The sequence below is a fragment of the Hypanus sabinus genome, chromosome 20, assembly GCF_030144855.1.
Source record: "Hypanus sabinus isolate sHypSab1 chromosome 20, sHypSab1.hap1, whole genome shotgun sequence".
NCBI classification, from domain to species: domain Eukaryota; kingdom Metazoa; phylum Chordata; class Chondrichthyes; order Myliobatiformes; family Dasyatidae; genus Hypanus; species Hypanus sabinus.
This window is the reverse complement of record NC_082725.1, coordinates 1,202,720-1,230,642: the sequence shown is the minus strand read 5'-3', so window position 1 is coordinate 1,230,642 and position 27,923 is coordinate 1,202,720. Positions and strand designations below refer to the sequence as shown.

General features: G+C 43.1%; 1 protein-coding gene across 1 annotated transcript in view; it reads right to left on the bottom strand.

Annotated features, from left to right (window-relative positions):
* Positions 1 to 26,179, bottom strand: part of fam221a (family with sequence similarity 221 member A) — a 50,510-nt gene extending 24,331 nt beyond the window's left edge. Inside the window, exons 1-3 of the mRNA XM_059944934.1 lie at positions 24,774 to 26,179; positions 12,164 to 12,337; positions 6,495 to 6,685 (exon numbers count right to left, since the gene is read on the bottom strand). Coding sequence (XP_059800917.1) covers positions 6,495 to 6,685; positions 12,164 to 12,337; positions 24,774 to 24,826 — 418 coding nt within the window. The 5' untranslated portion in view covers positions 24,827 to 26,179. The remainder of the gene's footprint in view (positions 1 to 6,494; positions 6,686 to 12,163; positions 12,338 to 24,773) is intronic.
* Between the last annotated feature and the right edge of the window lie 1,744 nt (positions 26,180 to 27,923).

The window sequence follows — 27,923 nt, the reverse complement described above, 5'->3', positions numbered from 1 at the left end:
GGACACGCCCCTCTGCTGACTGCTCCTGTGGCTCCTCCCACAGACCCCTGTATAAAGGCGATTGGGGCACTGCTCATCCCTCAGTCTCCAAGATGTCCCTTTTGCTGCTAATAAAAGCCTATCGTTCACTTCCTGTCTCCGAGAGTTATTAATGATGCATCATGAGGATATGAAGACTGCCCTGGCTGCCCGCTAATATGATGAACTGATAAGCAAGGCTTTGGGCCTACTCCAGACTGCCCTAGGGTTTGGATCTGAGGGCTCAGTTTGGTTCAGAATGTTGTTGTTCACTTCAGTTGTTTCATGATTTTTGAGGCTTTCTCCCCCCTCTCTTTCGCATTGGGTGGTGGTCTTATTTTATTGTGCTTCTTTCGGGTTTCTGGCTTTGTGGCTACCTGTCAGCAAACAAATCTCAAGGTGTATAATTTATACATTCTTTGAACATACAGTAACATAGGTGAGCTGTCACTTCACAAATACACACACATACAGTAATGTGGGCACACCCGGCTTCAACTTTACAGGCTGCTCAGTCTTTTAGAACACAAGTCGATAGCCCTCATTCAGTCCTGACATTAGATGCAGTCTTTGTAGATCTTGATGTTCTGAATGTTCCATTGGATTTCTTTAAAATATGGTTTATGCTCTTTACAAACATATATCTTTCAGAGCAATATAAATCAATGGAGCCAAGCTTTATTTTTAAACCAGATTAGAATTTAGTTTTGTTCCAGGGTTTCATCCTGAAACATCACAGTTCCTTCAGCCTCCCCACCCACAGATGCTGAGATTGTCACTCTATAATATTAGTTATGAAGGTTTGGGAAAGTTACTTTCTAACAATAATCACAATGCTAGAAAGAAACATGATTTATCTTATAAGATTAGATTAAAAAAAACTTGAGAAATACAAGACATAATTAATAAGACATAGGAGCAGAATTAGGCAATTTGGCCCATCAAATCTGCTCAGCCATTTCACCATGGCTGATCCAATTCTCTTCTCAACCCCAATCTCTTGCCTTCTCTCCATATCCTTCATGCCTTGACCAATCAAAAATCTATCAATCTCAGCCTTAAATAGGCAGATTTGGCCTCCACAGCTGCCTGTGGCAAAGAATTTCATAAATTCACCACTGCCTGGCTAAAGAAATATCTCTTCATCTCTATTCTAAAAGGATTCTCGCCCTATTCTGAGATTGTGTCCTCTGATCTTAGATTCGCCCACCATGGGAAGCATCCTCTCTACATCCACTCGAAAGGCTTTTCACTATTTGATAGGTTTCAATTAAGTTACCCCTCATTCTTCTGAATTCATACAGGCCCAGAGCCATCAAACGTTCTTCATATGACAAGCCATGTAATCCTGGAATCATTTTTGTAAACATCCTTTGAACCCTCTCTAGTTTCAGCACATCCCTTCTAAGATAAGGGCCTCAAAACTGCTCACAATACTCTAAGTGAGGCCTCACCAGTGCTTTATAAAATTTCAACGTTACATCTTTGCTTTTATGTTCTAGTCCTCTTTCAATGAATGTTAAAATTGCATCGCCTTCCTCACCACAGACTCAACCTGCTAACAAACCTTTAAGGAATCCTACACAAAGATTCCTAAGTCTCTTTGCACCTCAGTTTTTGTATTTTCTCTCCATTTAAAAAATAGACAACCCTTTCATTTCTTCTACCAAAGTGTATGACTCTACACTTCCCAACACTGTATTCCATCTGCCATTTCATTGCTCATTCTCCTAATCTGTCTACCTTCTCTACTTCATCCAAACTACCTACCTTCTATCTATCTTCTTATTGGCTGCAAACTTCGCAACAAAGCAATCAATCCCATCATCCAAATCATTGCCATATAATGTAAAAAGAATTCGTATCAACACAGACCCCTGTGGAACACCACTAGTCACCAGCAGCCAGCCAGCAAAGGAACTCCTTATTGTCACTCTTTTCCTCCTGCCAATTAGTTACTGCTTTATCCATGCTAGCATCTTTCCTGTAATTCTATGGGCTCGTAGCTTGTAAGCAACCTCATGTGAAGCACCTTTCAAAGGCCTTCTGAAAATTTAAGTGATAACATCAACCAATTCTCCTTTGTCTATCCTATTTGTTATTTCTTCAAAGACTTCCAAAGATTTGTCAGGCAAGATTTTCCCCTGAGGAAACCATACTGACTATGGCCTATTTTATCACATGCTTCCAAGTACTTTGAGACCTCATCTTTAATAATCAACAACATCTTCCCAACCACTAAGATCAGACTAACTTGCCTATAATTTCCTTTCATCTGCCTCTCTCCCTTCTTGAAGACTGGAGTAACATTTACAATTTTCCAGTCCTCCAGAACCATTCCAGAATCTTGTGATTCTTGAAGGATCATTACTAATGCCTTCACAATCTCTTCAGCCACCTCTTTCAGAAAGCTGGGGTGTATATCATCTGGTTCAGATGACTTATCTACCTTTACACCTTTCAGTTTCCCAAGAACCTTCTCTTTACTTACGGTAATTTCACACAGTTCATGATCCCTGGCACCTGGAACTACCACCATTCTGCTAGTGTCTCCCACAATGAAGATTGATGCAAGATTGAATGTGTGGCTGAGGAGTTGGTGCAAGGGCCAGGGTTTTAGATTTTTGGATCATTAGGATCTCTTCTGGGGAAGGTGGGACCTGTACAGATTGGATGGGTTGCACCTGAACTCGAGGGGGAGCAATATCCTTGCAGGTAGATTTGCTAGCATGGTTCGGGAGGGTTTAAACTAATTTGCAAGGGGGATGGGACCCAGAGCGATAGAGCAGTGAAAGAAGTGCATGGAGTAAAGCCAGATCTAACATATAGAGAAGCTTTGAGGAAAGAGAAGCAGAATAAAGGGTGTAAAGGTAGTAAGGTAGAAGGGCTAAAGTGTGTGTACTTCAATGCAAGAAGCATCAGGAACAAAGGTGATGAACTGAGAGCTTGGATACATACATGGAATTATGATGTAGTGGCCATTACAGAGACTTGGCTGGCACCAGGACAGGAATAGATTCTCAGTACTCCTGGATTTCAGTGCTTTAAAAGGGATAGAGAGGGGGGAAAGGGGAGGAGGGGTGGCATTACTGGTCAGGGATACTATTACAGCTACAGAAAGGATGGGTATGTAGCAGGATCCTCTTTTGAGTCAGTATGGGTGGAAGTTTAGAACAGGAAGGGAGCAGTTACTCTACTGGGAGTATTCTATACACCCCCTGGTACACCAGAGATACCAAGGAGCAGATTGGGAGGCAGATTTTGGAAAGGTGCAAAAATAACATGGTTGTTATCATGGGTGACTTTAACTTCCCTAATATTGATTGACACCTGATTAGTTCCAAGGGTTTAGATGGGGCAGAGTTTGTTAAGTGTGTCCAGGATGGATTCCTGTCACAGTATATTGACAGGCCGACTAGGGGGAATGCCATACTAGATCTAGTATTAGGTAACGAACCGGGTCAGATCACAGATCTCTCAGTGGGTGAACAGCTAGGGGACAGTGATCACCGCTCCCTGTCCTTTAGCATTATCATGGAAAAGGATAGAATCAGAAAGGACAGGAAAATTTTTAATTCGGGAAGGGCAAATTATGAGGCTATAAGGCTAGAACTTGCGAGTGTGAATTGGGATGACATTTTTGCAGGGAAATGTACTATAGACATGTAGTCGATGTTTAAGGATCTCTTGCAGGATATTAAGCATAAATTTGTCCCGGTGTGGAAGATAAAGAATGGTAGGGCGAAGGAACCATGGGTGACAAGTGAGGTGGAAAATCTAGTCAGGTAGAAGAAGGCAGCATACATGAGGTTTAGGAAGCAAGGATCAGATGGGTCTATTGAGGAATATAGGGTAGCAAGAAAGGAGCTTAAAAAGGGGCTGAGAAGAGCAAGAAGGGGGCATGAGAAAGCCTTGGTGAGTAGGGTAAGGGAGAATTCCAAGACTCTTCTATTATGTGGAGAACAAAAGGATGACAGGAATGAAGGTAGAACCGATTAGAGATAAAGGTGGGAAGATGTGCCTGGAGGCTGTGGAAGTGAGCGAAGTCCTCAATGAATACTCCTCTTCGGTATTCACCAATGAAAGGGAACTGGATGACGGTGAGGACAATATGAGTGAGGTTGATGTTCTGGAGCATGTTGATATTAAGGGAGAGGAGGTGTTGGAGTTAAAGTACATTAGGACGGATAAGTCCCCGGGGCCTGATGGAATATTCCCCAGGCTGCTCCACAAGGCGAGGGAAGAGATTGCTGAGCCTCTGGCTGGGATCTTTATGTCCTCGTTGTCCATGGGAATGGTACTGGACAATTGGAGGGAGGCAAATGTTGTCCCCTTGTTCAAAAAAGGTAATAGGGATAGTCCGGGTAATTATAGACCAGTGAGCCTTACATCTGTGGTGGGAAAGCTGTTGGAAAAGATTCTTAGAGATAGGATCTATGGGCAGTTAGAGAATTATGGCCTGATCAGGGACAGTCAGCATGGCTTTGTGAAGGGCAGATCATGCCTAACAAGCCTGATAGAGTTCTCTGAGGAGGTGAACAGGCATATACATGAGGGTAGTGTAGTGGATGTGATCTACATGGATTTTAGTAAGGCATTTGACAAGGTTCCACACGGGAGGCTTATTCAGAAAGTCAGAAGGCATGGGATCCAGGGAAGTTTGGCCGGGTGGATTCAGAATTGGCTTGCCTGCAGAAAGCAGAGGGTCGTAGTGGAGGGAGTACATTTGGATTGGAGGTTTGTGACTAGTGGTGTCCCACAAGGATCGGTTCTGGGACCTCTATTAAAGGCCTGGATGTGGGGGAAGAAGGGTGGGTTGGCAAGTTTGCAGATGACACAAAGGTTGGTGGCGTTGTAGATAGTGTAGAGGATTGTCGAAGATTGCAGAGAGACATTAATAGGATGCAGAAGTAGGCTGAGAAGTGGCAGATGGAGTTCAACCCAGAGAAGTGTGAGGTGGTACACTTTGGAAGGTCAGACTCCAAGGCAGAGTACAAAGTAAATGGCAGGATACTTGGTAGTGTGGAGGAGCAGAGGGATCTGGGGGTACATGTCCACAGATCCCTGAAAGTTGCCTCACAGGTAGATAGGATAGTTAAGAAAGCTTATGGGGTGTTAGCTTTCATAAGTCAAGGGATAGAATTTAAGAGTCGCGAGGTAATGATGCAGCTCTAAAAAACTCTGGTTAGGCCACACTTGGAGTACAGTGTCCAGTTCTGGTCACCTCAGTATAGTAAGGATGTGGAAGCATTGGAAAGGGTACAGAGGAGATTTACCAGGATGCTGCCTGGTTTAGAGAGTATGGATTATAATCAGAGATTAAGGGAGCTAGGGCTTTACTCTTTGGAGAGAAGGAGGATGAGAGGAGACATGATAGAGGTGTACAAGATATTAAGAGGAATAGATAGAGTGGATCGCCAGTGCCTCTTCCCCAGGGCACCACTGCTCAGTACAAGAGGACATGGTTTTAAGTTAAGGGGAGGGAAGTTCAAGGGGAATATTAGAGGAAGGTTTTTTACTCAGAGAGTGGTTGGTGCGTGGAATGCACTGCCTGAGTCAGTGGTGGAGGCAAATACACTAGTGAAGTTTAAGAGACTACTAGACAGGTATATGGAGGAATTTAAAGTGGGGGGTTATATGGGATGCAGGGTTTGAGGGTCAGCACAACATTGTGGGCTGAAGGGCCTGTAATGTACTGTACTATTCTATGTTCTATACTCATTCAGTTTGTATGCCATTTTGTTGTGCCCCATTACTACCTCTCCAGCATCATTTTCCAGTGATCCAATATCTACTCTCACCTCTCTTTTACACTTTATGTATCTGCAGAAACTTTTAGTATCCTCTTTAACATTATTGGCTGGCTTACTGTCGTATCCCATGTTTACCTTCTTAATGACCTTTTTAGTTGCCTTCTGTTGATTTTTAAAAGCTCCCAATCCTCTAACTTCCTGCTAATTTTTGCTCTATTATATGGCATGTTTTTGGCTTTAATGTTGGTGTTGACTTCTCTTGCTATTCCCGGTTGTTTCATCTTTCTTTTCAAATTCACTCATATTATGATTACTTGCTCCTAAGGGTTCTTTTACCTTAAGGTCTCTCATAAATTCTGGTTCATTGCACAATCCAGAATAGCTGATCCTCTGGTGGGCTCAATCACGACCTGCTCTAATAAACATCTCATTGGCAATCTAGAAACTTCCCCTCCTGATAGCACCAACCTAATTTTCCCAATTTACCTGCATATTGAAGTCCTCCATTGACCATTTGACACATTGAGTCTGCTCCACCATTCCATCGTGGCTGATTTATTATCCTTCACAACTGCATTCTTTGGGCTTCTCCCCATAACCTTTCACTCCCTTACTAAAGAAAAACCTCTCATTCTTCTGAACTCCCGTGAGTACAGACCCAGAGCCATCAAACTCTCCTTGTATGTTTAACCCTTTCAGAATACTGTAATGATCTATACTCACACTTGTTGCATTTGTAAGGTGCCAGTTCATCATGGTCATCTGCATAATGCTTGCACCTGCAGCGGACTGGCTGAGTTCCATTCAATGGAATGTAACTATAAGCGATACACCTGCATCCCGTCACTCTGCACGGCAGCAAAATGGGACGCTCTGTTGGAATTTCTTTAAAATCTGTTTTGTGTTGTTTATATCTTTAGGAACAAAATGCACACATTTCATAAATGTTGAATAAGTAATTTGAAAGTAACAATCTAAATTTTTAACAACATATGTACAGTACAACTTCATGTACACCTATTAACATTAAAAATGAATATGCCTTTGGGAACTATGAAATGTCAGTGCAATTTTGTGTTATAATTACAACTTTCTGTACTTGAAGTGCTCAAACTGATAGAAAGGTGTAATTGCAAGCAGGCATTTTTTCTGGGATTATCCAAATCGAAGTTAGCTGTGAAATTATATTGATATAAAGGACAAATTAGCTAACTTTTAAAAATGAAATATAATAACTGTATTCAAATAAATTCACTTCACTTCACCCATAAACAACCCACAACGTGGACCGAGAATGCAATCTAACACAAGATTACTCATATTTGGATCTGCTCTATAAAGTCAGTAACACAGAGTCTAAGGCCAGCATTTTGTGTTTTTATTTATTTCCAGCATCTGCAAATTCACTTGTGTTGTCTAAGGCAAGAGTTTCATTTTTTATTTACACTATAAAGGGGGATAACTGAAGCAAGCACATCACTTACAGGGATACTTGCATTAAGTAAATGTTTAAAGTAGATCGATTATTCTAATTTTTCAGTGACTGAAATAATTTTGTGTACAATAGCTAACAAATGATTCATAAGGTGCTTGAAAAAATAGGTAATGATAATATTAAATGTACGTACTGAGGTGTGCAGGAAAGAGAATTGGAGGGGAAGACAACAAGCAGAGCCAAAGGGCTGACCTAATGATCCTAGTGTTTAGATCCTAAAATCGGAACAGATTAGGTGCATAATCAAGAAAAAAGTTAAACGTCAAAGTTCGAAATGCAAAGGAAATTTATTATCAAGGCACGTACAGTATATGTCACCATAAACAAACCTGAGATTGTTTTCATGTGTATTCACAGAAAATACAAAGAAACAATAATAATAGTAACAATAATAATGATCAATAAATATCAAGAACATGAGATGAAAAGTAATTGAAAGTGAGTCCATAGGTTGTGAGAACAGTTCAGTGATGGGGTGAGTAAAGTTATCCCCTTTGGTTCAGGAGCCTGATCGTTGATGGGTAATAACTGTTACTGAACCTGGTGACGTGAGACCTGAAGCTCCTGTACCTTCTTGCAAGAAGAGAACATGGCCTGGCTGGTGGAGGTCGCTGATGGTGGATGCTGCTTTCCTGTGACAGCGTTCCATATAGTTGTGCTCAATGGTGGGAAGGGCTTTACCTGTGATGCACTGCACATATCCACTATGTTTTGTAGTATTTTCTTTTCATGGGCATTGGTGTTTCCATATCAGGCTGTGATGCAACCAGTCAATATACTCTCCACAGCATATCTGTAGAAGTTTGTCAAAGTTTTAGATGACATTCCGAATCGTCGCAAACTTCTGAGAAAGTGGGTGCTTTCTTTCTAATGGTAATCAAGAATGAGAAATAAATAATGCACTGAGATACACAAATGGTTGCTATAACGAATGTGGCAATTGTGTGGCTAGAAGAGCCTCCATCCCTACCGATGTTTGGCCTGCACCATGTTTAGCCTTCATAGTGTTTGCCTTGCACAATCTTGGTCTCCACAGTGTTGGCCTACACTGTGTTTGGCCTGCACACTGTAACTATCATTTACTCTTTCCATCACTGTCAGCTTTCTGCGATTGAGGTATGATTTTAAAATCACAATATCATATCCAATATCATATCATAAACCAAAATCAGTCTATTGTCCTCACATTGTGCATGCCAACAATGATGGCTATTAGGTTTTCAATTAGCCAGGACATCAAAGGGTATGGGGTAAGGCAGTGGAGTGGAGATGACTGGAAGAATTAGATCAGCCCATGTTTGAAAGGTGGAGCAGTCTCAATGGGCCAAGTGGCCTACTTCTGCTCCTATATCTTATAGTCTTATTATACTAATCGCATTCAGCCCATGTCCCTCTAAGCCAGTGCTTCCCAACCTTTTTTATGTCATGGACTCCTACCAATAACCAAGGACCCCATGGACTCCAGCTTGGGAACCCCTGCTCTATACCTTTCCTACCCAAGTAGTGTCCCTTAAATGATGTAATTCTACCAATCTACATTATCCCCCTCTGGCAACTCCACAATGAGAAAAACTTATCCATCCTTGAAATTTCTCCACTGGAAAAACTTGTGCCCTCTAGCTCTGTACTCTGCTGCCCTGGAAAAATGTTGGACTATCTATCCAGTCTATGCTCCTCATACTTCTATAAACTTATATAAGAATAAGCCTGTCTATCTAATCTCTGCTCATAACTACTGCCATCCATTTCAGGCAACATCCAGGTGAATTCCTTTTGCACTCTCTCTATTGCTACCACATTGGCCAGTACAATAAATGCAGTCTGATCTATGTTTTATATAAATGCAACATGATGTTCCAATACCCCAGCCTATGAAGGCCAGAGTACAAATGTATTTTTCACTATCCAATTCATCCTTGTTGTTGCTATCTGGCAGTTGTGGACTTGCATTCCATGGTCTCTCTTTGAACATCAACAAGTCCAAGATCCCTGACATTTACTTGATATCTCAACACATAATAAAATGCTGGGGACCTCAGCAGGTCAGGCAGTATCTATGAGAGAAATACACAGTCATCAGGACTGGAAAGGGTCTCTGACAGAAACATAGATGCTCTATTCTTCTCCATAGATGCTGCCTGATCTGCTGAGTTCCTCCAGCATTTTGTATGTGTTCCTCTTGATTTCCAACACCTGCAGAATCTCTTTGTCAACATAGTATTTGTCAAGTCAAGTTTATTGTCATGTATACAGCCAAACAAAATGAAGTTCCTCTAGAACAGGCCAAGTCAAGTCAAGTTTAATATAATTTAACTGTGTGCGTACATGTTTTCCATCAAACAAGACAACGTTCCTCCAAAACAGGCCAAGTAAAGTTTATTATCATTTAACTATATACATATAGTTAATAATAACAGGGGATAAGAAGATGGCAGATGAACTAAATGAGTATTTTTCATCAGTCTTTACTGTGGAAGACACTAGCAGTGTGCCGGATGTTGTAGTGTGTGAAGGAAGAGAAGAGAGTGCAGTTACTATTACAAGGGAGAAGGTGCCCAAAAAGCTGAAAAACCTAAGAGCACATAAGTCACCCAGACCAGATGAACTACATCCTAGGCTTCTGAACGAGGTAGCTTTAGAGATTGTGGAGGCATTGGCAATGATCTTTCAAAAATCATTGGACTCTGGCATGGTGCGAGAGAAGGGGAAAATTGCAAATGTCACTCCACCCTTTAAGAAAGGAGGAAGACAGCAGAAAGGAATTTATAGACCAGTTAGCTTGACCTCAGTGGTTGGGAAGATGGAGTCAATTGTTAAGGATGAGGTTATGGAGTACTTGGTGACACAAGACAAGATAGAACTAAGTCAGCATGGTTTCCTTAAGGGAAAAACTTGCCTGCAACCTGCTGGAATTCTTTGAGGACATTACAAGTAGGATAGGTAACGGGGATGCAGTGGAAGTTGTATATTTGGAGTTTCAGAAGGCCTTTAAGGCTGTTTACCAAGTTAATAGCCCATGGTATTACAGGAAAGTTACTAACATGGTTAGAGCATTGGCTGATTGGTAAGAGGCAGCGTGTGGAAATAAGAGGATCCTTTTCTGGTTGGCTGATAGTGACTAGTGGTATTCCACAGGAATCAGTGTTGGGACCACTTCTTTATATACTGTATATAAATTATATAGATGATGGAATAGATGGCTTTGTTGCCAAGTTTGCAGATGATACAAAGATTAGTGGAGGGGCAGGTAGTGTTTAGAAAACAGTTAGGATGCAGAAGGATTTACACAGATTAGGAGAATGGGGAAGAAAGTGGCAGATGAAATACAATGTTGGAAAATTCATGGTCATGCACTTTGGTAGTAGAAATGAATGTGTGGGCTATTTTCTAAACAGGGAGAAAATCCAAAAATCTGGGATGGAAAGGAAGTTGGGAATCATTGCGCAAAACACCCTGAAGGTTAACTTGCAGATTGAATTGGTGATGAGGAAGGCAAAGGCAATATCAGCATTCACTTTAAGAAGTTTTAAATACAAGAGCAGGAATGTGATGCTTTATAAGGCACTGGTGAGGCTGCACCTTGAGTATTCTAAACAGTTTTGGGCTCTTCATCTAAGAAAAGACATGCTGGCATTGGAGAGGGTTCAGAGGTATTTCATAAGGATGACTTCAGGAATGAAAGGGTATCATACAAGGAACATTTGATGACTCTAGATCTGAATTCCCTATAATTTAGAAGAATGGGGGGGGGATCTCATTGAAACCTTTCGAATGTTAAAAGGGCTAGAGAGAGAAGATGAAGAAAGGATGTTTCCCATGCTGGGCAAGGCTAGAACAAAAGGGTACAGCCTCAGGATAGAGGGGTGCCCTTTCAAAACACAGATGTGGAGAAATTTCTTTAGACAAAGGGTGGTGAATTTGTGGAATTTGTTACAAGATGCAGTCATGGAGGCCAGGTCGTTGGGTGTATTCAAGGCAGAGATTGAAGGTTCATGATTGAAAATGGCATCAAAGGTTACGGGGAGAAGACCGGGGAATGGGATTGAGGAGAGGAATAAAAGGATGAGCCATGATTAAATAGCCTAATGGCCTAATTCTGCTCCTATGTGTTATGGTCTTATGGCCTTACATGTATACCATCAACTGAGACAATGTTTGTCTGGAATAGGCCAAGTCAAGTCAGGTTTATTGTCATTTAACTATAAACATGTATACCTTCAAATGAGACAATGTTTCTCTGAACCAGGGTGTACACAATAAAATCTACAGGTGAATTACACATAAATAAACAATGTAAAGTGCTTAAATTAAATATTGTCAGGTACAGAACATATTACGGTGACACTTCAAATGTGGCAGGAAGTTCAGAAGCTCAATGGCCTGAAGGAAGAAACTGCTTCCCACCCTGACCATTCTTGTTTTTATGCATCGGAGTCTCCTGCCTGATGGTAGAAAGTCAAAGAGAATGTTGGATAGATGTGTGGGATCCTTGATAATACTGAGGGCCCTGTGTACATAGTGCTCCTGATGAATGTCCCCAATGGCTGGTAGAGAGACCCCTCTGATAGTCTCAGCTGTTCTCACTGTCCTTTGCAGGGATTTAATGGTCCAATGTTCAGCTGCTACCATACAAAATGGAGATGCAACTTGTCAGGGTGCTCTCAATTGTACTCCTATAAAATTCATTTAAAATGTCAAGTGAACCTATTATTTTGACTGGGCATCCAGTCAAGAATCAGGATCCGGCACATCTAATTTCTGTGAAAGTGCTTATTGAATTTAGCCTATTGAGCTTGATTGAAATGTTGAGAGATACAAGAATGAAATCACTCACCCAAAAGATACACTGAGTTTAAAAATATAAGAACAATAAAACAAAAAATATTTAAAATACTACCTGTGCCGGCAAAAACAGAGTGTTTCTGGGCCAACTAATTTGCAGTCGATCCCACTGGGTGATGTCCAGCTAACAAAAAGGCGATTTTGTAATCTTATTGGCAGCACTTCTATCTTGTACCTCTCATATTCCTCTGGTGAAAACAGGGTCCCTCCATCATCCTCACCAACAATCCTAAAGAAAAAGTAAGTAACAAAATAAGGCTCTTGTCACCAGTTCAATCAATCAATAGAAATTAGGACCATAGCTAGGTTTAAAGAATATTATGTCTTCACATGATTGACAGAAGAGGTGTTGGATTGTTTCCAATAGTTAATAAAATGTTTCATGGGTTATTGAAAGTAACTTATTAGATGCCGGAAGCGGTGTGGGAGGCAGAGGCACAGCTGGCGCACTAAATTCTGTGCTGAGTTAGGACTGGCGGTTCCCATCCTTGCTGCCCTCCAGTGTGTACTTTGTTGAAGACAGACTGGATTGTGTTTGTCTGTGGCTGCACAAGCATGATGAGGAACTGCTGCATGCTTGTTCTTGCAGAAACAATGCTACAGCGCAACATCCCATGTACAATTAATCTATAGGCCATGCCACTCATGGACTTGGATATATTTTTAACATAACTATATGAGCTGTGTGTGACTGTTGCTAATGGGTTTTGCACCTTGGCCCTAGAGGAACACTGTCTTGTTTGGTCATATTCATGCATGCGGTTGAATGACAATTAAACTTGAACTTGAAATTTTTGAAGTTGAAGAACAATGTATCTGAGATGCAGATCATGAATTTCACCGACCCAACCGACTGTAATGATGCTAAACCTGTGTCAATGTTTTATGTGCAGTAACAAACACCATGCAGGAGGAACTCAACTGGTAAAACAGCAACTGTTTGACCTGCAAACTGTTCCTTCCACAAATTGTGGTTCCAGATTCCAGCATTTGCAGTTTCTGTTTTACATTCTTTTATATTTTTAAGTATTTTTAAAGATATCCCTTTTTTAATGAATAAAAAATGTATTCATTCTTTTTGTAAAAAAGATTGCTGGTGCTTTTTATTAATGGTGCAGGCCTCTGAAGAAAGCTCAGTTGGCTCAGGCTGATAATGAATATGTTTAATTTGCAAATAGAAACATAAAAAATCTACAGCACAATACAGGCCCTTCAACCCACAATGGTGTGCTGAACATGTACTTTCTCTAGAAATTACCCAGGGTTACCCATACCCCTCTATTGTTCTAAGCTCCATGTGCCTATCCAGGAGTCTGGATATCATATCCGCCTCCACCACCATCATCGGCAGTCCATTCCAAGCTTTCTCCACTCTGCGTAAAAAACTTACCCCTGACATCTCCTCTGTACCTACTTCCAAGCACCTTAAAACTGTGCCCTCTCATGTTAGCCATTTCAGCCCTGGGAAAAAGCTTCTGACTGTCCACACCATCAATGCTTCTCATCATCTTATACACCTCCATCGGGTCACCTCTAAATCTCCATCCCTCCAAGGAGAAAAGGCTGCATTCACTCAACCTATTATCATAAAGCATGCTTCCCAATCCAGGCAACATCCCTTTAAATCTCCCCTGCACCCTTTCTATAGTTTCCACATCCTTCCTGTAGTGAGGTGACCAGAAATGAGCACAATACTCCAAGTGGATTCTGACCAGGGTCCTATATAGTTGTAACATCACTTTTTGGCTCTTAAACTCAATCCCATGGTTGATGAAGGCCAATGCACCATATGCCTTCTTAACCACAGAGTCAACCTGCGCAACAGCTTTGAGCATCCTATGGACACAGACCCCAAGATCCCTCTGATCCTCCACACTGCCAAGAGTCTTACCATTAATACTATATTCTGCCATCATATTTGACCTACCAAAATGAACCACCAAAGGTAAATGCAGCAGGCTTTTTCAACTGAGGATGGGTGAGACTACAACTACAGGTCCTGGGTTAAGGGTGAAAGGTGAAATATTTGAGGGGAATACGAATGAGAATTTCTTCAGTCAGGTTGCCGAGAGTGTGGAATGAGCTGCCAACGTAAGTACTGGATGTGAGTTCAATTTCAATATTTAAGAGGAATTTTGATAGGTGTATGGATGGGCTGTGTATGGAGGGCTATGGTATGGGTGCTGGCCAATGGGACTAGGCAGATTAATGGTTTGACATAGACCAGGTGGGCTGGCAACTTCTCAGGATGTCAAAACATATGGAATCTACAAGGAACTAAGCACTTTTTATTCTACACACACAAAACATTGGTGGAACACAGCAGGCCAGGCAGCATCCATAGGAGAAGCACCGTCCTGACAAAGGGTCTCAGCCCAAAATGTCAACAGTGCTTTTCCCATGGATGCTGCGTGGCCTGCTGTGTTCCACCAGTGTTGTGTGTGTGTTGTTTGGATTTCCAGCATCTGCAGATTTCCTCGTGTTTACTTTTTATTCTATCAATTTTTATGTGGTATTCCAACTATTTTTGGTCATTTAATTTGCCAATCTTAAATTAAGTCTGAAGACCACCATACTCACTGAAATAGCTTTCTTTCATTTCCTGATTTATTTTCTATCCCAGGAGTTTCCAGCCTGAGGTCCATGACATAAAAAAGGTCAGGAGACTGGTGATTGGGGCCAGTGAACAACTCACATCAGTAAGGTACAACTTTTGGCTTTTAGTAGCTCCACCTATATTGATTTATCCATAAGAAACTCTTTGTTTTATGGAATGGATCAATTGTCTCTTATTCATTGCCTTTCTTTCATCCCTTTTATCAAGGTTACCTTACCTATTCTTCCACTTAGCTCATTTTTTTTGTCTCCCCAGTTCATATCTGCTGGACAACTATAAAATATTTCACCAATTCTATTTGAAATAACTTGTCAGCTGAAGTTTGACTCAGAAACACAATTGACTTTTTATTATGTAAATCTATTTGTCCATAAGACTATAAGACATATAAGAATTATGCAATTCAGCCCTTCAAGTCTGTTCCACTTTTCAATCATGGCTGATTTATTATCCCTCTCAAATCCATTCTCCTGCCTGCTTCCTGTAACTTTTGATGCCCTTACTAATCAAGAACATATCAACCTTCACTTTAAATATACACAGTGACTTCGCCTCCACAGCTGCCTGTGGCAATGATTTCCACATATTCACTTCCCCCGGCTAAAGAAATTCTCCCTCATCTCTGTTCTAAAGGGATGTCCTTGTATTCTGAGGCTGTGCCTCTACTCATAGACTCCCCCCAGTACAGGAAACATCCTCTCCACATCCACTCTAGGCCTTTCAATATTTGGTAGGTTTCAATTAGATTAATTAATTTTCCAAGATCGTGACGCAGCTTGCAGCGGCCACTCCGGAGCTGATTATCTGTTATTTGTGAAGCGGGGTGCCGTGCGCAATCATAATCGATTGAAAACTGACATGGGAGCACGGAGGAACATCAAGAAATCTCCAGGAAGACCTTCTTCGTTGCTGCTGCTGCTGCTGTGAGGTCCGGGACTCTGCTGGGAAGAACAGGCCCCCAGTCCTTGGGGTTGTGTTGCTGATGGCCGTTGGCGGGGCCGTCTTAATACGCTCAGCAGAGGATGGTTCTCGGAGAAGCTGTGCCAGAGGGGATGGTCTTCGGCTCGGAGGTTCGACAGACTCGGAGTCCGCTGCGGTCAGGTTGCTTTCGGTGTGTGCTGCGTCTGCGAGGCTGGGTTCAACGGAGCTTTCGTTGTGTGCTGCGTCTGCGAGGCTGAGGCGGGCAGCGCAATGGAAGTCCATAGCGGGGGTATTCCCGACTGCCGCCGGCGTGGGATGACGAGTCTGTCGGGACCATGGGGACTTGTGGAAACTCTGTGGTAATTTCTGTTGAACTTATAGTCCTTTAACATCTTTGGACTATTTTTACTGTGCCCATAGTCTGTTTTTTATCAATTATGCTATTGTTTGCACTGTTGTAACTATGTGGCTTTGTGCAGGTCTTGTAGCTTTAGTTTTTGGTCTTGTTTGTCTGGTGGATTTGGAGCTCCTTTCCTGGGAACGCGCTAAGACGGTAGCGCGATATTAATACGCAGCAGCCTCTCCGGACTCTGGATTGGGGATTGCCAAACGTTATGTGGATTTTCTAGTGTAGTCAGTTTTGTCTTATGTTTTTGTGATATCATTCTGAAGGAACATTGTCTCATTTTTTAACTGTATTGCTTTTGTGGTTTCTAAATGACAATAAACTGAATCTGAATCTGAATAATTATTTAATCTGTTCTGTTTTTATGAAACATTAATTCATAAGAATAAGACGGGTAAAGAGGGGCTGAGCTTGAACTTTGGTCTGTTATTTAACATGTTTGTGACTGACTTTTTACCTCAACTTTATCATTCTCATACCACTTGATTCCATCAGCATCAAGATGGGTTATGGTGTTGAGGATGGTGGCAGGAGTCTTGTGAAATGTCCGAACAGAAAAAACTGTATATTGTGGGAGAGGATCAGCAGTTTACTTCAAGGGGAATAGAATATAAAAACAACAAGATAATGCTGAAGCTTTATAAGACACTAGTCAGGCCACACGGAATACCGTTCATAGTTTTGGGCCCCTTATCTCAGAGAGGATGTATTATCATTGGAGAGAGTCCAAAGGAGGTTCACAAGGATGATTACTGGAATGAAGGTGTTAACATATGAGGAGCATTTGGGAGCTTTGGACCTGGACTCACTGGAATTTAGAAGAATGTGGGGGATCTCATTGAAACCTACCGAATGTTTAAAGGACTAGATACAGTGGATATGGGGAGGATGTTTCCTATGGTGGGGGTATCCAGAATTAGACAACAGATTGAGGGGCAACCTCTTAGAACAGAATTAAGGAGTAATTTTTTTAGCCAGAGTGATGAATCTGTGGAACGCTCTGCCTCAGACTGCGGTTGAGGTAAATCTATGGGTATATTTAAAGCACAAGTTGATAGTGTCCTGATTGGTCAGAGCATCAAGGGGTGTGGTGAGAGGGCAGGTGTAAGGGGTTGAATGAGATCCAGGTTCAGCCATGATGAAATGGCGGAGCAGACTTATTTGCCTGAATGGCCCAATTCTGCTCCTATGTCTTATGGTATCATAACTTTGTTGCTATTGTATTCTATACCTCTGTTTACAAACACAAGATAGTGTATCATTCTTATAACCACTTTCTCAACAACCCTGACACTTTAAAATATGTAATCTTTGAATGGTGTCATCTAGGTTATGTTGCTTGCTTTCCATTTTCCCACAAAAATGTGACATTTAATATTTCTTATTCTTAACTTTAACCTGCCATCTCGCTGCCTATTTCACCAGCTTGTCTATACTGCCATTAAGATATTATTACGTTTCTCGCAGTTCGTTACATCTCTGCTTTTTATGCCATCTCCGTGATTGGAAATTGTGCCCTACACATCCAAGTCCAAATCATTAATACATGTTAGAAGCAGTGGTGATAATACTGACCCAACAGAAATTCCACTACAAATAGGTTTCCTGTTACTTAAGCATGCTGCTGCAGTCATGGTTTTTCTGTGACCTACAATCTGGATGACAAGCCAATTATATAACAACATATCTATACCTTTTGAAAGTCACAGAGTTAGACCATAAGACATTTTAGCAGAATTAAGCCATACAGACCATCGAGTCTGCTCTGCCATTCTATCATGGCTGATCCCAGATCCCACAACCTCATACACCTGCGTTCTCGCCATGAGACCATAAGACATAGCAGCAGAATTAGGCCATCTAGCCCATCAAGTCTGCTCCGCCATTCAATCATGGCTGATCCTTTTTTTCTCCTCCTCAACCTCAGTTCCCAGCCTTCTCCCCGTAACCTTTGATGTCATGTCCAATCAAGAACCTATCGATCTCTGCCTTAAATACACTCAACAACCTGGCCTCCGCAGCTACTGATGGCAACAAATTCACCACCCTTTGGCTAAAGGAATTGCTCTGCATCTTTATTTTGAAAGGGCGACCCTCAACCCTGAGGCTGTGCCCTCTTGTCGTAGACTTTCCCACCATGGGAAACATCCTTTCCACACCTACTCTGTCTAGGCCTTCCAACATTCGAAAGGTTTCAATGAGATGCCCCCTCATCATTCTGAATTCTAGCAAGTACAGACCCAGAGCCAACAAATATTCCATGTATGATAACCCTTTCATTCCTGGAATCAGTCTTGTGAACTTCCTCCAGACCCTTTTCTCCTGCCTCATTTTCTAGCAGTCCTATATCCACTCTCATTTCTCTTATTTCTCTTTCATCTTTAACATATTTGAATAAAAACTTTTAATATCCACTTTGATTCTTTGCTAGCTTGCTTTCATGTTTTATCTTTTACCTTCTAATGATTTTTAATTGCTCTCTGTAGGTTTTTAAAAACTTCAAAATACTCTAATTTCCCACTAATTTTTGCTTTGTTGCATGCCCTTTCTTTTGCTTTTACAATAGTTTTGACTTCTCTTGTCAGGCATGGTTGTACTATTTTACTATTTGAGTATTCCTTCATTTTTGGAATACACATGTCTTGCATCTTTCTCATTTTTCACAGAAACTCACAACATTGCTGCTCTGCTGTCATCCCTGCCAGCAGCTCCTTCCAGTTTACTTTGGCCAACTCCTCTCTCATACCACTGTAATTTACTTGACTAAAATATTGCTACATCAGACTTTACTTTCTCATATTGTGATCACAAGTTCCTAAGGGTTCTTTTACTTTAAGTTCATTAACTGTCTCTGGTTCATTACATAACACCCAATCCAGTACAGCTGATCCCCTAGTAGGCTCAGTGACAAACCTCTCTAAAAAGCCATCTCTTAGACATTCAACAAACTCACTCTCTTGAGATCCATTACCAACCTGATTCTCCCGATCAACCTGCATGTTAAAATCATCCATGACTACCAGAACATTACCTACCCTTTTGACTCACTTTTTCTATTTCCTGTTGCAACCTGTGGTCCACCTCCCAGCCACTGTTGGGAGGCCTGTATATAAATGCCATCAACTTCCTTTTACCCTTGCAGTTTCTTAACTAAACCCACAAGGATTCAACATCTTCCGAACCTACATCACAACTTTCTACTGATTTGATGCCATTCTTTACCAGGAGAGCCATGCCAACCCCTCTGCCTATCTTCTCTCCCTCCAATATAACGTGTAACCTTGGACATTCAGCTCCCAACTACAACCATCCTTCAGCTACGATTCACTGATGGTCACAACATTGTACCTGGCAATCTGTAATAGTGCAACAAGATCATCCACCTTATTTCTTATACTACACACATTTAGATACAACACCTTGAGTACCGTATTTACTTTCCTTTCTGATTCTGCATCCCTAATGTTTTGATACTCAGCTATATCCTTTGATTCTCTGACTGATCAGGAAACTGTCAACTTTCGCATTAAATATACCTACAGACTTGGCCTCCACCACAGCCCGTGGCAGAGCACTCCAGAGATTCACTACTCTCTGGCTAAAAAAATTCCTCCATACCTCTGTTCTAAAACATCATCCCTCAATTATGAGGCTGTGCCCTCTAGTTCTGGATAACACCCACCATAGGCCTCATCCTCTTCATATCCATCCTATCTAGTCCTTTCAACATTTGGTAGGTTTCAATGAGATCCCCCCTGTGTTCTTCTAAATTCCAGTGAGTGCAGGCACAAAGCTGCCAAATGCTCCTAATATATTAACCCCTTCAGTTCCAGTATCACCCTTGTGAACCTCCACTGAACTCCCTCCAATGACAACTCATCCTTTCTAAGATACTGGGCCCAAAGCTGTGTCAGACAGACAGACAGACAGACAAACATACTTTATTGATCCTGAGGGAAATTGGGTTTTGTTACAGTCCCACCAACCAAGAATAGTGTAGAAATATAGTAATATAAAACCATAAATAATTAAATAAAATAAGTTAATTATGCCAAGTGGAAATTAGTCCAGGACTATGAATGTAAGGAAGGACAAGCTGGATATAACTATAGACAAAGGAAAGAATTAAGTTGTACCACAGAGGCAAAATTCACAAGGGGAAGAATGAAGGTGCTGTATTTAAATGCACGTAGCATTCGAAATAAAGTGGGTGAACTACTGGCGTAATTAGAAATTAGTCGGTAGACATTGTGGGCATCACTGAGTCGTGGCTGACAGAAGGTCATAGCTGAGAGTTTAACATCAAAGGATATACTTTGTATCGAAAGGACAGGCAAGAAGGCATTGCCAGTGGTGTGGCTCTATTGATAAGAGATGGAATTACATCTTTAGAAAGAGGTGATATAGGGTCAGAGAATTTTGAAAACGTGTACGAGGAATAGTTCACAAGGCTTAGGATAGCTATGTCCCACAGAAAAAGTTGTTTTCAAATGGCAGGGTTAGGCAACCATGGCCAGCAAGGAAAGTAAAGGACTGCATAAAAGCCAAGGAAAGGCTATATAAGATAGCAAAAGTGAGTGTGAAGCTGTATGATTGGGAAGCTTTTAAAATCCAAAAGGCAATGAAAAAAGATGAAACATGTGGGCAAAATGGCCGATAATTTAAAGCAGGATACAAAAAGATATTTCAGTTATGTAAAGAATAAAAGGGAATTGACAGTCGATATTGGACCACTAGAAAATGATTCTGATGAGGTAGTAATGGGGGACAAAGAAATGGCAGATGAACTTAATAAGTACTTTGCTTCAGTCTTCACTGTGGAAGATACCAGCTGTATGCCAGAAGTCCGTGAGTATTAGGGAGCAGAAATGAGTGCCATTGCTATTACAAATGAAAAGTGCTAAGCAAACTGAAAAGCTGTAAGGTGGGTAAGTCACCTGAACCAGATGGACTACGTCCCAGAGTCCTGTGAGAGGTTGCTGAAGAGATAATGGATGCATTGGTCATGATCCTTCAAAAATCACTTGATTCTGGCGTGGTCCTGGAGGACTGCTAGAATGCAAATGTCACTCCACTCTTTAAGAAGGAAGGAAGACAAAAGAGAGGAAATTGTAGGCCAGTTTGTCTAACAGTGGTTGGAAAAGTGTTGGAGTCTATTATTAAGGGTGAGGTTTCGGGGTACTTGGAGACTAATGCTAAAATAAGTCAAAGTCAGCATGGTTTCTGTCAAGGGAAATTTTGCTTGGGAGATGTTGGAATTCTTCGACGAAGTAACAAGCAGGGTGGACAAAGGAGAGGCAGTGGATGTCTTTTATTTAGATTTTCAGAAGGAATTTCAAGAGCCTTGCAAGAGGCTGCTTTAGAAGATAAAATCCTTCGGCGTTACAGAAAATATGCTGGCATGTATAGAGGAATGGCTGACAAGCAGGAGGGGGTTTTTCTGGTTGGCTGCCAGTGACTAGTGGTATTTCTCACGTGTCAGTATTGGGACGGCTACTTTTCACATTGTTTGTCAATGATTCGAATAATGGAATTAATGGCTTGGTGGCAAACTTTGCAGATGATACGAAGATAGGTGGAGAGGTAGGTAGTGTGGTTGAAGCAGAACTTAGACAAATTAGAAGAATGGGCAAAAAAGTGTCAGATGGAATACAGTGTTGCAAAATGTACAATCATGCATTTTGGTAAAAGGAACAATAGCGTAGACTATTATCTAAATAGGGAGAAAATTCAGTTCCAGATGTTCAAAGAAACTTCAGAGTCCTCATGCAAGACTCCCAGAGGGTTAATTCACAGGTTGAGTCTGTGGCAAAGAGGCAAATGCAGTGTTGACATATATTTCAAGAGGTATAGAATATAAAAACAAGGAGATAAGGCACCAGTCAGGTCGCACTTGGAGTATTGTCAACAGTTTTGGGCTCCTTATCTTAGTAAGGATGTATTGTCATTGGAGAAAGTCCAGCGGAGATTCATGAGGATGATTCCAGGAATGAAGAGATTAACAAATGAGGAGTGTATGGCAGGTTTGGGCCTGTACTCACTGACATTTAGAAGAATGCATGTGGATCTCATTGAAACCTATCAAATGTTGAAAGGACTAGGAAAGATAGATGTGGAGAAGATATGCCCTCTGCTGGGGATATCCAGAACTAGAGGACAGAGCCTCAAAACCTTTTAGAATGGGAGGATTTTTTTTTGGCCAAAGAGTAGTGAATATGTGGAATGCTCTGCCACAGCTTGCGGTGGAGGCCAAGTCCAGGGGTATATTTAAAGCAGAAGTTGATAGGTTCCTGATTGGTCGGGTCATTAAGGGATATGGTGAGAGGCCAGGTGTATAGGGTTGGATGGGGTTTAGGATCAGCCATGGTGAAATGGCAGAATGGACTCGATGGGCTACATGGCCTGATTCTGCTCCTATGTCTTATGGTCAAAGTGTGGCCTGAATAGTGTCTTATAAAGCCGCAGCCTTATCTCCTTGTTTTTATATTCTATTCCCCTTGAAAAAAATGCCAACATTGCATTTGTCTTCTTTACCACAGACTCAACCTGTAAATTAACCTTCTGGGAGTCCTGCACAAGGATACTTCACCTGTGAGTCGGCTGGTGTGGTATACTGTGTCTAGTGCTCCCAGTGTGGCCTTTTATATATTGGTGAGACCCGATGCAGACTGGGAGACCATTTCGCTGAACACCTACGCTCTGTCCACCAGAGAAAGCAGGATCTCCCAGTGGCCACATGTTTTAATTCCACATCCCATTCCCATTCTGATATGTCTATCCATGGCCTCCTCTACTGTCAAGATGAAGCCACACTCAGGTTGGAGGAACAACACCTTATATATCGGCTGGGTAGCCTCCAACCTGATGGCATGAATATTGACTTCTCTAACTTCCGTTAATGCCCTTCCTCCCCTTCTTACCCCATCCCTGACATATTTAGTTGTTTGTTTTTTTCTCTCTGCCTGTTCTCCATCTCCCTCTGGTGCTCCCCTCCCCCTTTCTTTCTCCCGAGGCCTCCCGTCCCATGATCGTTTCCCTTCTCTAGCTCTGTATCCATTTTGCCAATCACCCTTCTGGCTCTCAACTTCACCCCACCCCCTCCGGTCTTCTCCTATCATTTCGCATTTTCCCCTCCCCGTCCCACTTTCAAATCTCTTACCATCTTTCCTTTCAGTTAGTCCTGACGAAGGGTCTCGGCCCGAAACATCGACAGCGCTTCTCCCCATAGATGCTGCCTGGCCTGCTGTGTTCTACCAGCATTTTGTGTGTGTTGCTTGAATTTCCAGCATCTACAGATTTCCTCATGTTTGACTTTTTTTAGCATTAGTTTTTGAATACCCCGAAACCTTGATAGTATTAGAATGCACCACTTACCCAGCCACTGAGGTTAGGCTAACTGGCCTAAAATTTCCTTTCTTTTGCCTTCCTCACATCTTAAAGAATGGTGTGACATTTTCAATCTTCCAGTTCTCTGGGACCATGCCAGAATCAAGAGGTTCTTGTAAGATCAATTACTGGAAGTTCAAGAAATCAATGTTCATGATGTCAGGTTGGAGGCTACCCAGACGGAATATAAGTTGTTGCTCCTCCAACCTGAGTGTGGCCTCATTGCAACAGTAGAGGAGGCCAGGGATTGACATGTTGGAATGGGAGTGGGAAGTAGAATTGAAATTGGTGGACACTGGGAGATTCTTCTTTTTCTGGTGGATGGAGTGTTGGTGCTCGGCGAAGTGGTCCCCCAATCTAAAGTCAGGTCTTACCGATATACAGCAGGCCACACTGGAGGACTGGATACAATAAAATAACCCCAACAGACTCACAGGAGAACTATCACCTCACCTGGAAGAACTGTTTGGGGCCCTGAATGGTAGTGAGGGGGGAGGTATAGGAGCAGGTATGGGACTTGTTCTGCTTGCAAGGATAAGTGCCTGGAGGGAGATAAGTGGGGAGGGATGAATGGACAAGTGCATAGGGAGCAATTCCTGCAGAAAATGTTGGGGGGTTGTAATACCATACACTTTTCCTACTGACCTGAGTTCCAGCTTTCGTAGTTACAAGATCTCAAGATCTCTCTGTTCAACCACACTCCCAGGACCCTGACATTTGCTGTCCCCGTTTAACTTCCCAAAATACATCTATTCACACCAGTCTGAGTTTAATCACCTTTCCCACTTCCCCAGGTGATCTACCGACTGTTGTAACACGTCCACCACACTACCAATATTGGTGTTATCTGCAAACTTACTAATCATACCACCTTCATTCTCATCCAAATTAGTAACATATAAATGAGACAGAGGTTCCAGCACCATCCCTACCCCCCCCCACCTCATAAAACAACATTCCACTCTCACCCTCTGCCTCTCTTGACTAAGCTGATTTTATTACAAATTCACCCTGGATCCTGTTTTCCAACTTATCATACGGGACCTTGCCAAAGGCCGTATTAAATTCCATGTAAACATTTTCGCTTCTGCCCTCGTCAATCATCTTGGCCACCTCTTTTAAAACTGCAATCAAATTCATGAGACGTGATTTCCCACACATAAAGTTATCCCTAATCTGTGTCATTGGGTCATAGAGCTCACAGTACAGTGCTTTGCCCCCCTCCCCCACAGGCTCCACGATCCCTTTTCACGGGTCCCCAGCCCCGGTGGTGAGACCCAGGCCGCGACCTGTGAGATGTGACCCGGCAGTCGGTGGCTGGGGCCGCTCCCTCACCTCCGATACTCCAAGTAGGAATCAACGGCCCTGTTCGGGTTCACCGGCTCCATGGCAGCTTGGTAACCAGGCAACGGGGTCGCCCGGCTCCATGGCAGCACTGTAACCAGGCAATGGAACCATCCGGCATACACTGCGCATGCCCGAGCAGGGGCGGGGCCTCTGAGTGGACTATCAATCGTTGGGTTGCTGTCAGTCACACTACACAGCAGACTTGCTGTAATGCAGCGACTGTCAGTCACTGCACCAAAGCACCGTGAAGTTCAATCACTGCATTAATATTGTGTATTGGTCACCACTATAGGGGTAATACTCTATACAATTCATGTACTTTGGTCACTCAAATTCTAGATATGGACAAAAAAGTAACAGATGGAGTTTAACCTGGCCAAATGTGAAATGATGCACCTTGGTAGGTCAAACGTAAAGAGACGGTACACTACTCCCATTATAGGAAGGATATCGAGGCTTTGGAGAGGGTGCAGAAAAGGTTTATCAGAATGCTGCCTGGATTAGAGGACATGTGCTGTAACAACAGGTTGAACAAACTTGGGTTGTTTTCTCTTGAGTGGCAGAGGCTGAGGGGAGATCTGATTGAGGTTTATAAGATTATGAAAGACAGTATTGTTTTGCCATGAGAAAGCAGAGGACCATGAACCAGTCCTCATCAGGTGGTATTATCAACTGTCTTAGGACCAGCATGTAGGCAGATCCTCTACTTTCTTATAAGTTTGCTCTGATTCAGCAAAGTCATCAAAAACTCTGGAACTTCTGTAGATGTACAGTGAAGAGTATCCTGATGGGCTGCATCATGGCCTGTTATGAAAACGACAACGCCTGTGGATGGAGTAGTGGACACAGCCCAGTCCACCCATTTGTTCTCCTCGTCCGTTTCTATCCCACTTTCATTACCAGGTCTCATCACCTGCCCCATGAATTCCATCCATCTGCCTCTTATCACTCCCTGAGCTGTTTCCCCTTTCCTCTCCTACTTGTCCAAGATTCTCTTCCTATCACTTACACGAAAGAGAGCAGTAAATGGTATGGCTAAGGAGAACAGTTAATGGCCTAATACATTACCACATGCTGTATGACTAAGCATGCAGCATCAGGTAACAAAACATTGAGCCATATTCATTTGTCCTGATCTGCTGAAGGTTCTATAATGCGTAGTCAAAACTACCCAATGCTTCACCAATAATACCAGCCTACTGACCATCAAAGACATATATACAGAAAGATGCTGGGAAAAGGCCAGCAATGTCATGAAGGATCCCATCCATCCTGCTCACAAACTGTTTGTCCCTCTCCCATCAGGGAGGAGGCTACATAGCATCCACACCAGGACCACCAGACTCTTCAAGTTACTTATTCAAGTAGTAAGGCGGATCAACACCTCCACCCACTAGCCCAGCCCTCCACATCCCCAAACACCACTACTTTATCATTACTGTCAGAGTCACATTACTGTACAGACTCTCCAGTATCTAGTAACAATTTATGGACATACAATCACTCTGTATAGATTATGTAGTTATGTTTATTGTGCTTTTTATCTTACTGTTTTTGTGGTGCATTGGAGCATAAATAACAATTATTTTGTTCTCCTTTACACTTGTGTACAGGAAATAACATTAAACACTCCTGAATTTTCCTTATACCTAGTGTTTGCTTCAGTACTGAATAGATTGTAATGTATGGTCTTTGACTTTGGTTACCAGTAGTGATTGTCTCACTAATTCATTTTCCTTGGTGTGGATGTTCTTATTATTTGGACGGACTGCCTTTACATTGTTCGTGCACGCCTTTATTTTAGTGCACACTTTTCTGACATCCATTGAGCGCTCCATTATTTTCCCACTCCCATGACCACCCACCTCCTCCATTGCTGACACCCCTCCACATCTCCTCTCCCCTCCCTCCCCGATGTCGCTGCGAGATCCTCCCTCTCCCTTCCACACCCCTCCCCTATCCCTTACCTCCCCCACCCACATCTCTCCCCCGATGTCGCTGTGACATCCGCTCTCTCCCGTCCACACCCCTCCCCTATCCCTTACCTCCCTCACCCACATCTCTCCCCCGATGTCGCTGTGAGATCCGCTCTCTCCCCACCCCTCCCCTATCCCTTACCTCCCCCACCCACATCTCTCCCCCGATGTCGCTGTGAGATCCTCCCTCTCCCTTCCACACCCCTCCCCTATCCCTTACCTCCCCCACCCACATCTCTCCCCCGATGTCGCTGTGACATCCGCTCTCTCCCCACCCCTCCCCTATCCCTTACCTCCCCCACCCACATCTCTCCCCCGATGTCGCTGTGAGATCCGCTCTCTCCCCACCCCTCCCCTATCCCTTACCTCCCCCACCCACATCTATCCCCCGATGTCGCTGTGAGATCCGCACTCTCCCTTCCACACCCCTCCCCTATCCCTTACCTCCCCCACCCACATCTCTCCCCCGATGTCGCTGTGAGATCCGCTCTCTCCCCACCCCTCCCCTATCCCTTACCTCCCCCACCCACATCTCTCCCCCGATGTCGCTGTGAGATCCGCTCTCTCCCCACCCCTCCCCTATCCCTTACCTCCCCCACCCACATCTATCCCCCGATGTCGCTGTGAGATCCTCCCTCTCCCCACCCCTCCCCTATCCCTTACCTCCCTCACCCACATCTCTCCCCCGATGTCGCTGTGAGATCCGCTCTCTCCCCACCCCTCCCCTATCCCTTACCTCCCCCACCCACATCTCTGCCCCGATGTCGCTGTGAGATCCGCTCTCTCCCCACCCCTCCCCTATCCCTTACCTCCCCCACCCACATCTATCCCCCGATGTCGCTGTGAGATCCTCCCTCTCCCCACCCCTCCCCTATCCCTTACCTCCCTCACCCACATCTCTCCCCCGATGTCGCTGTGAGATCCGCTCTCTCCCCACCCCTCCCCTATCCCTTACCTCCCCCACCCACATCTATCCCCCGATGTCGCTGTGACGTCCGCTCTCTCCCGTCCACACCCCTCCCCTATCCCTTACCTCCCCCACCCACATCTCTCCCCCGATGTCGCTGTGAGATCCGCTCTCTCTCCACCCCTCCCCTATCCCTTACCTCCCTCACCCACATCTCTCCCCCGATGTCGCTGTGAGATCCGCTCTCTCCCTTCC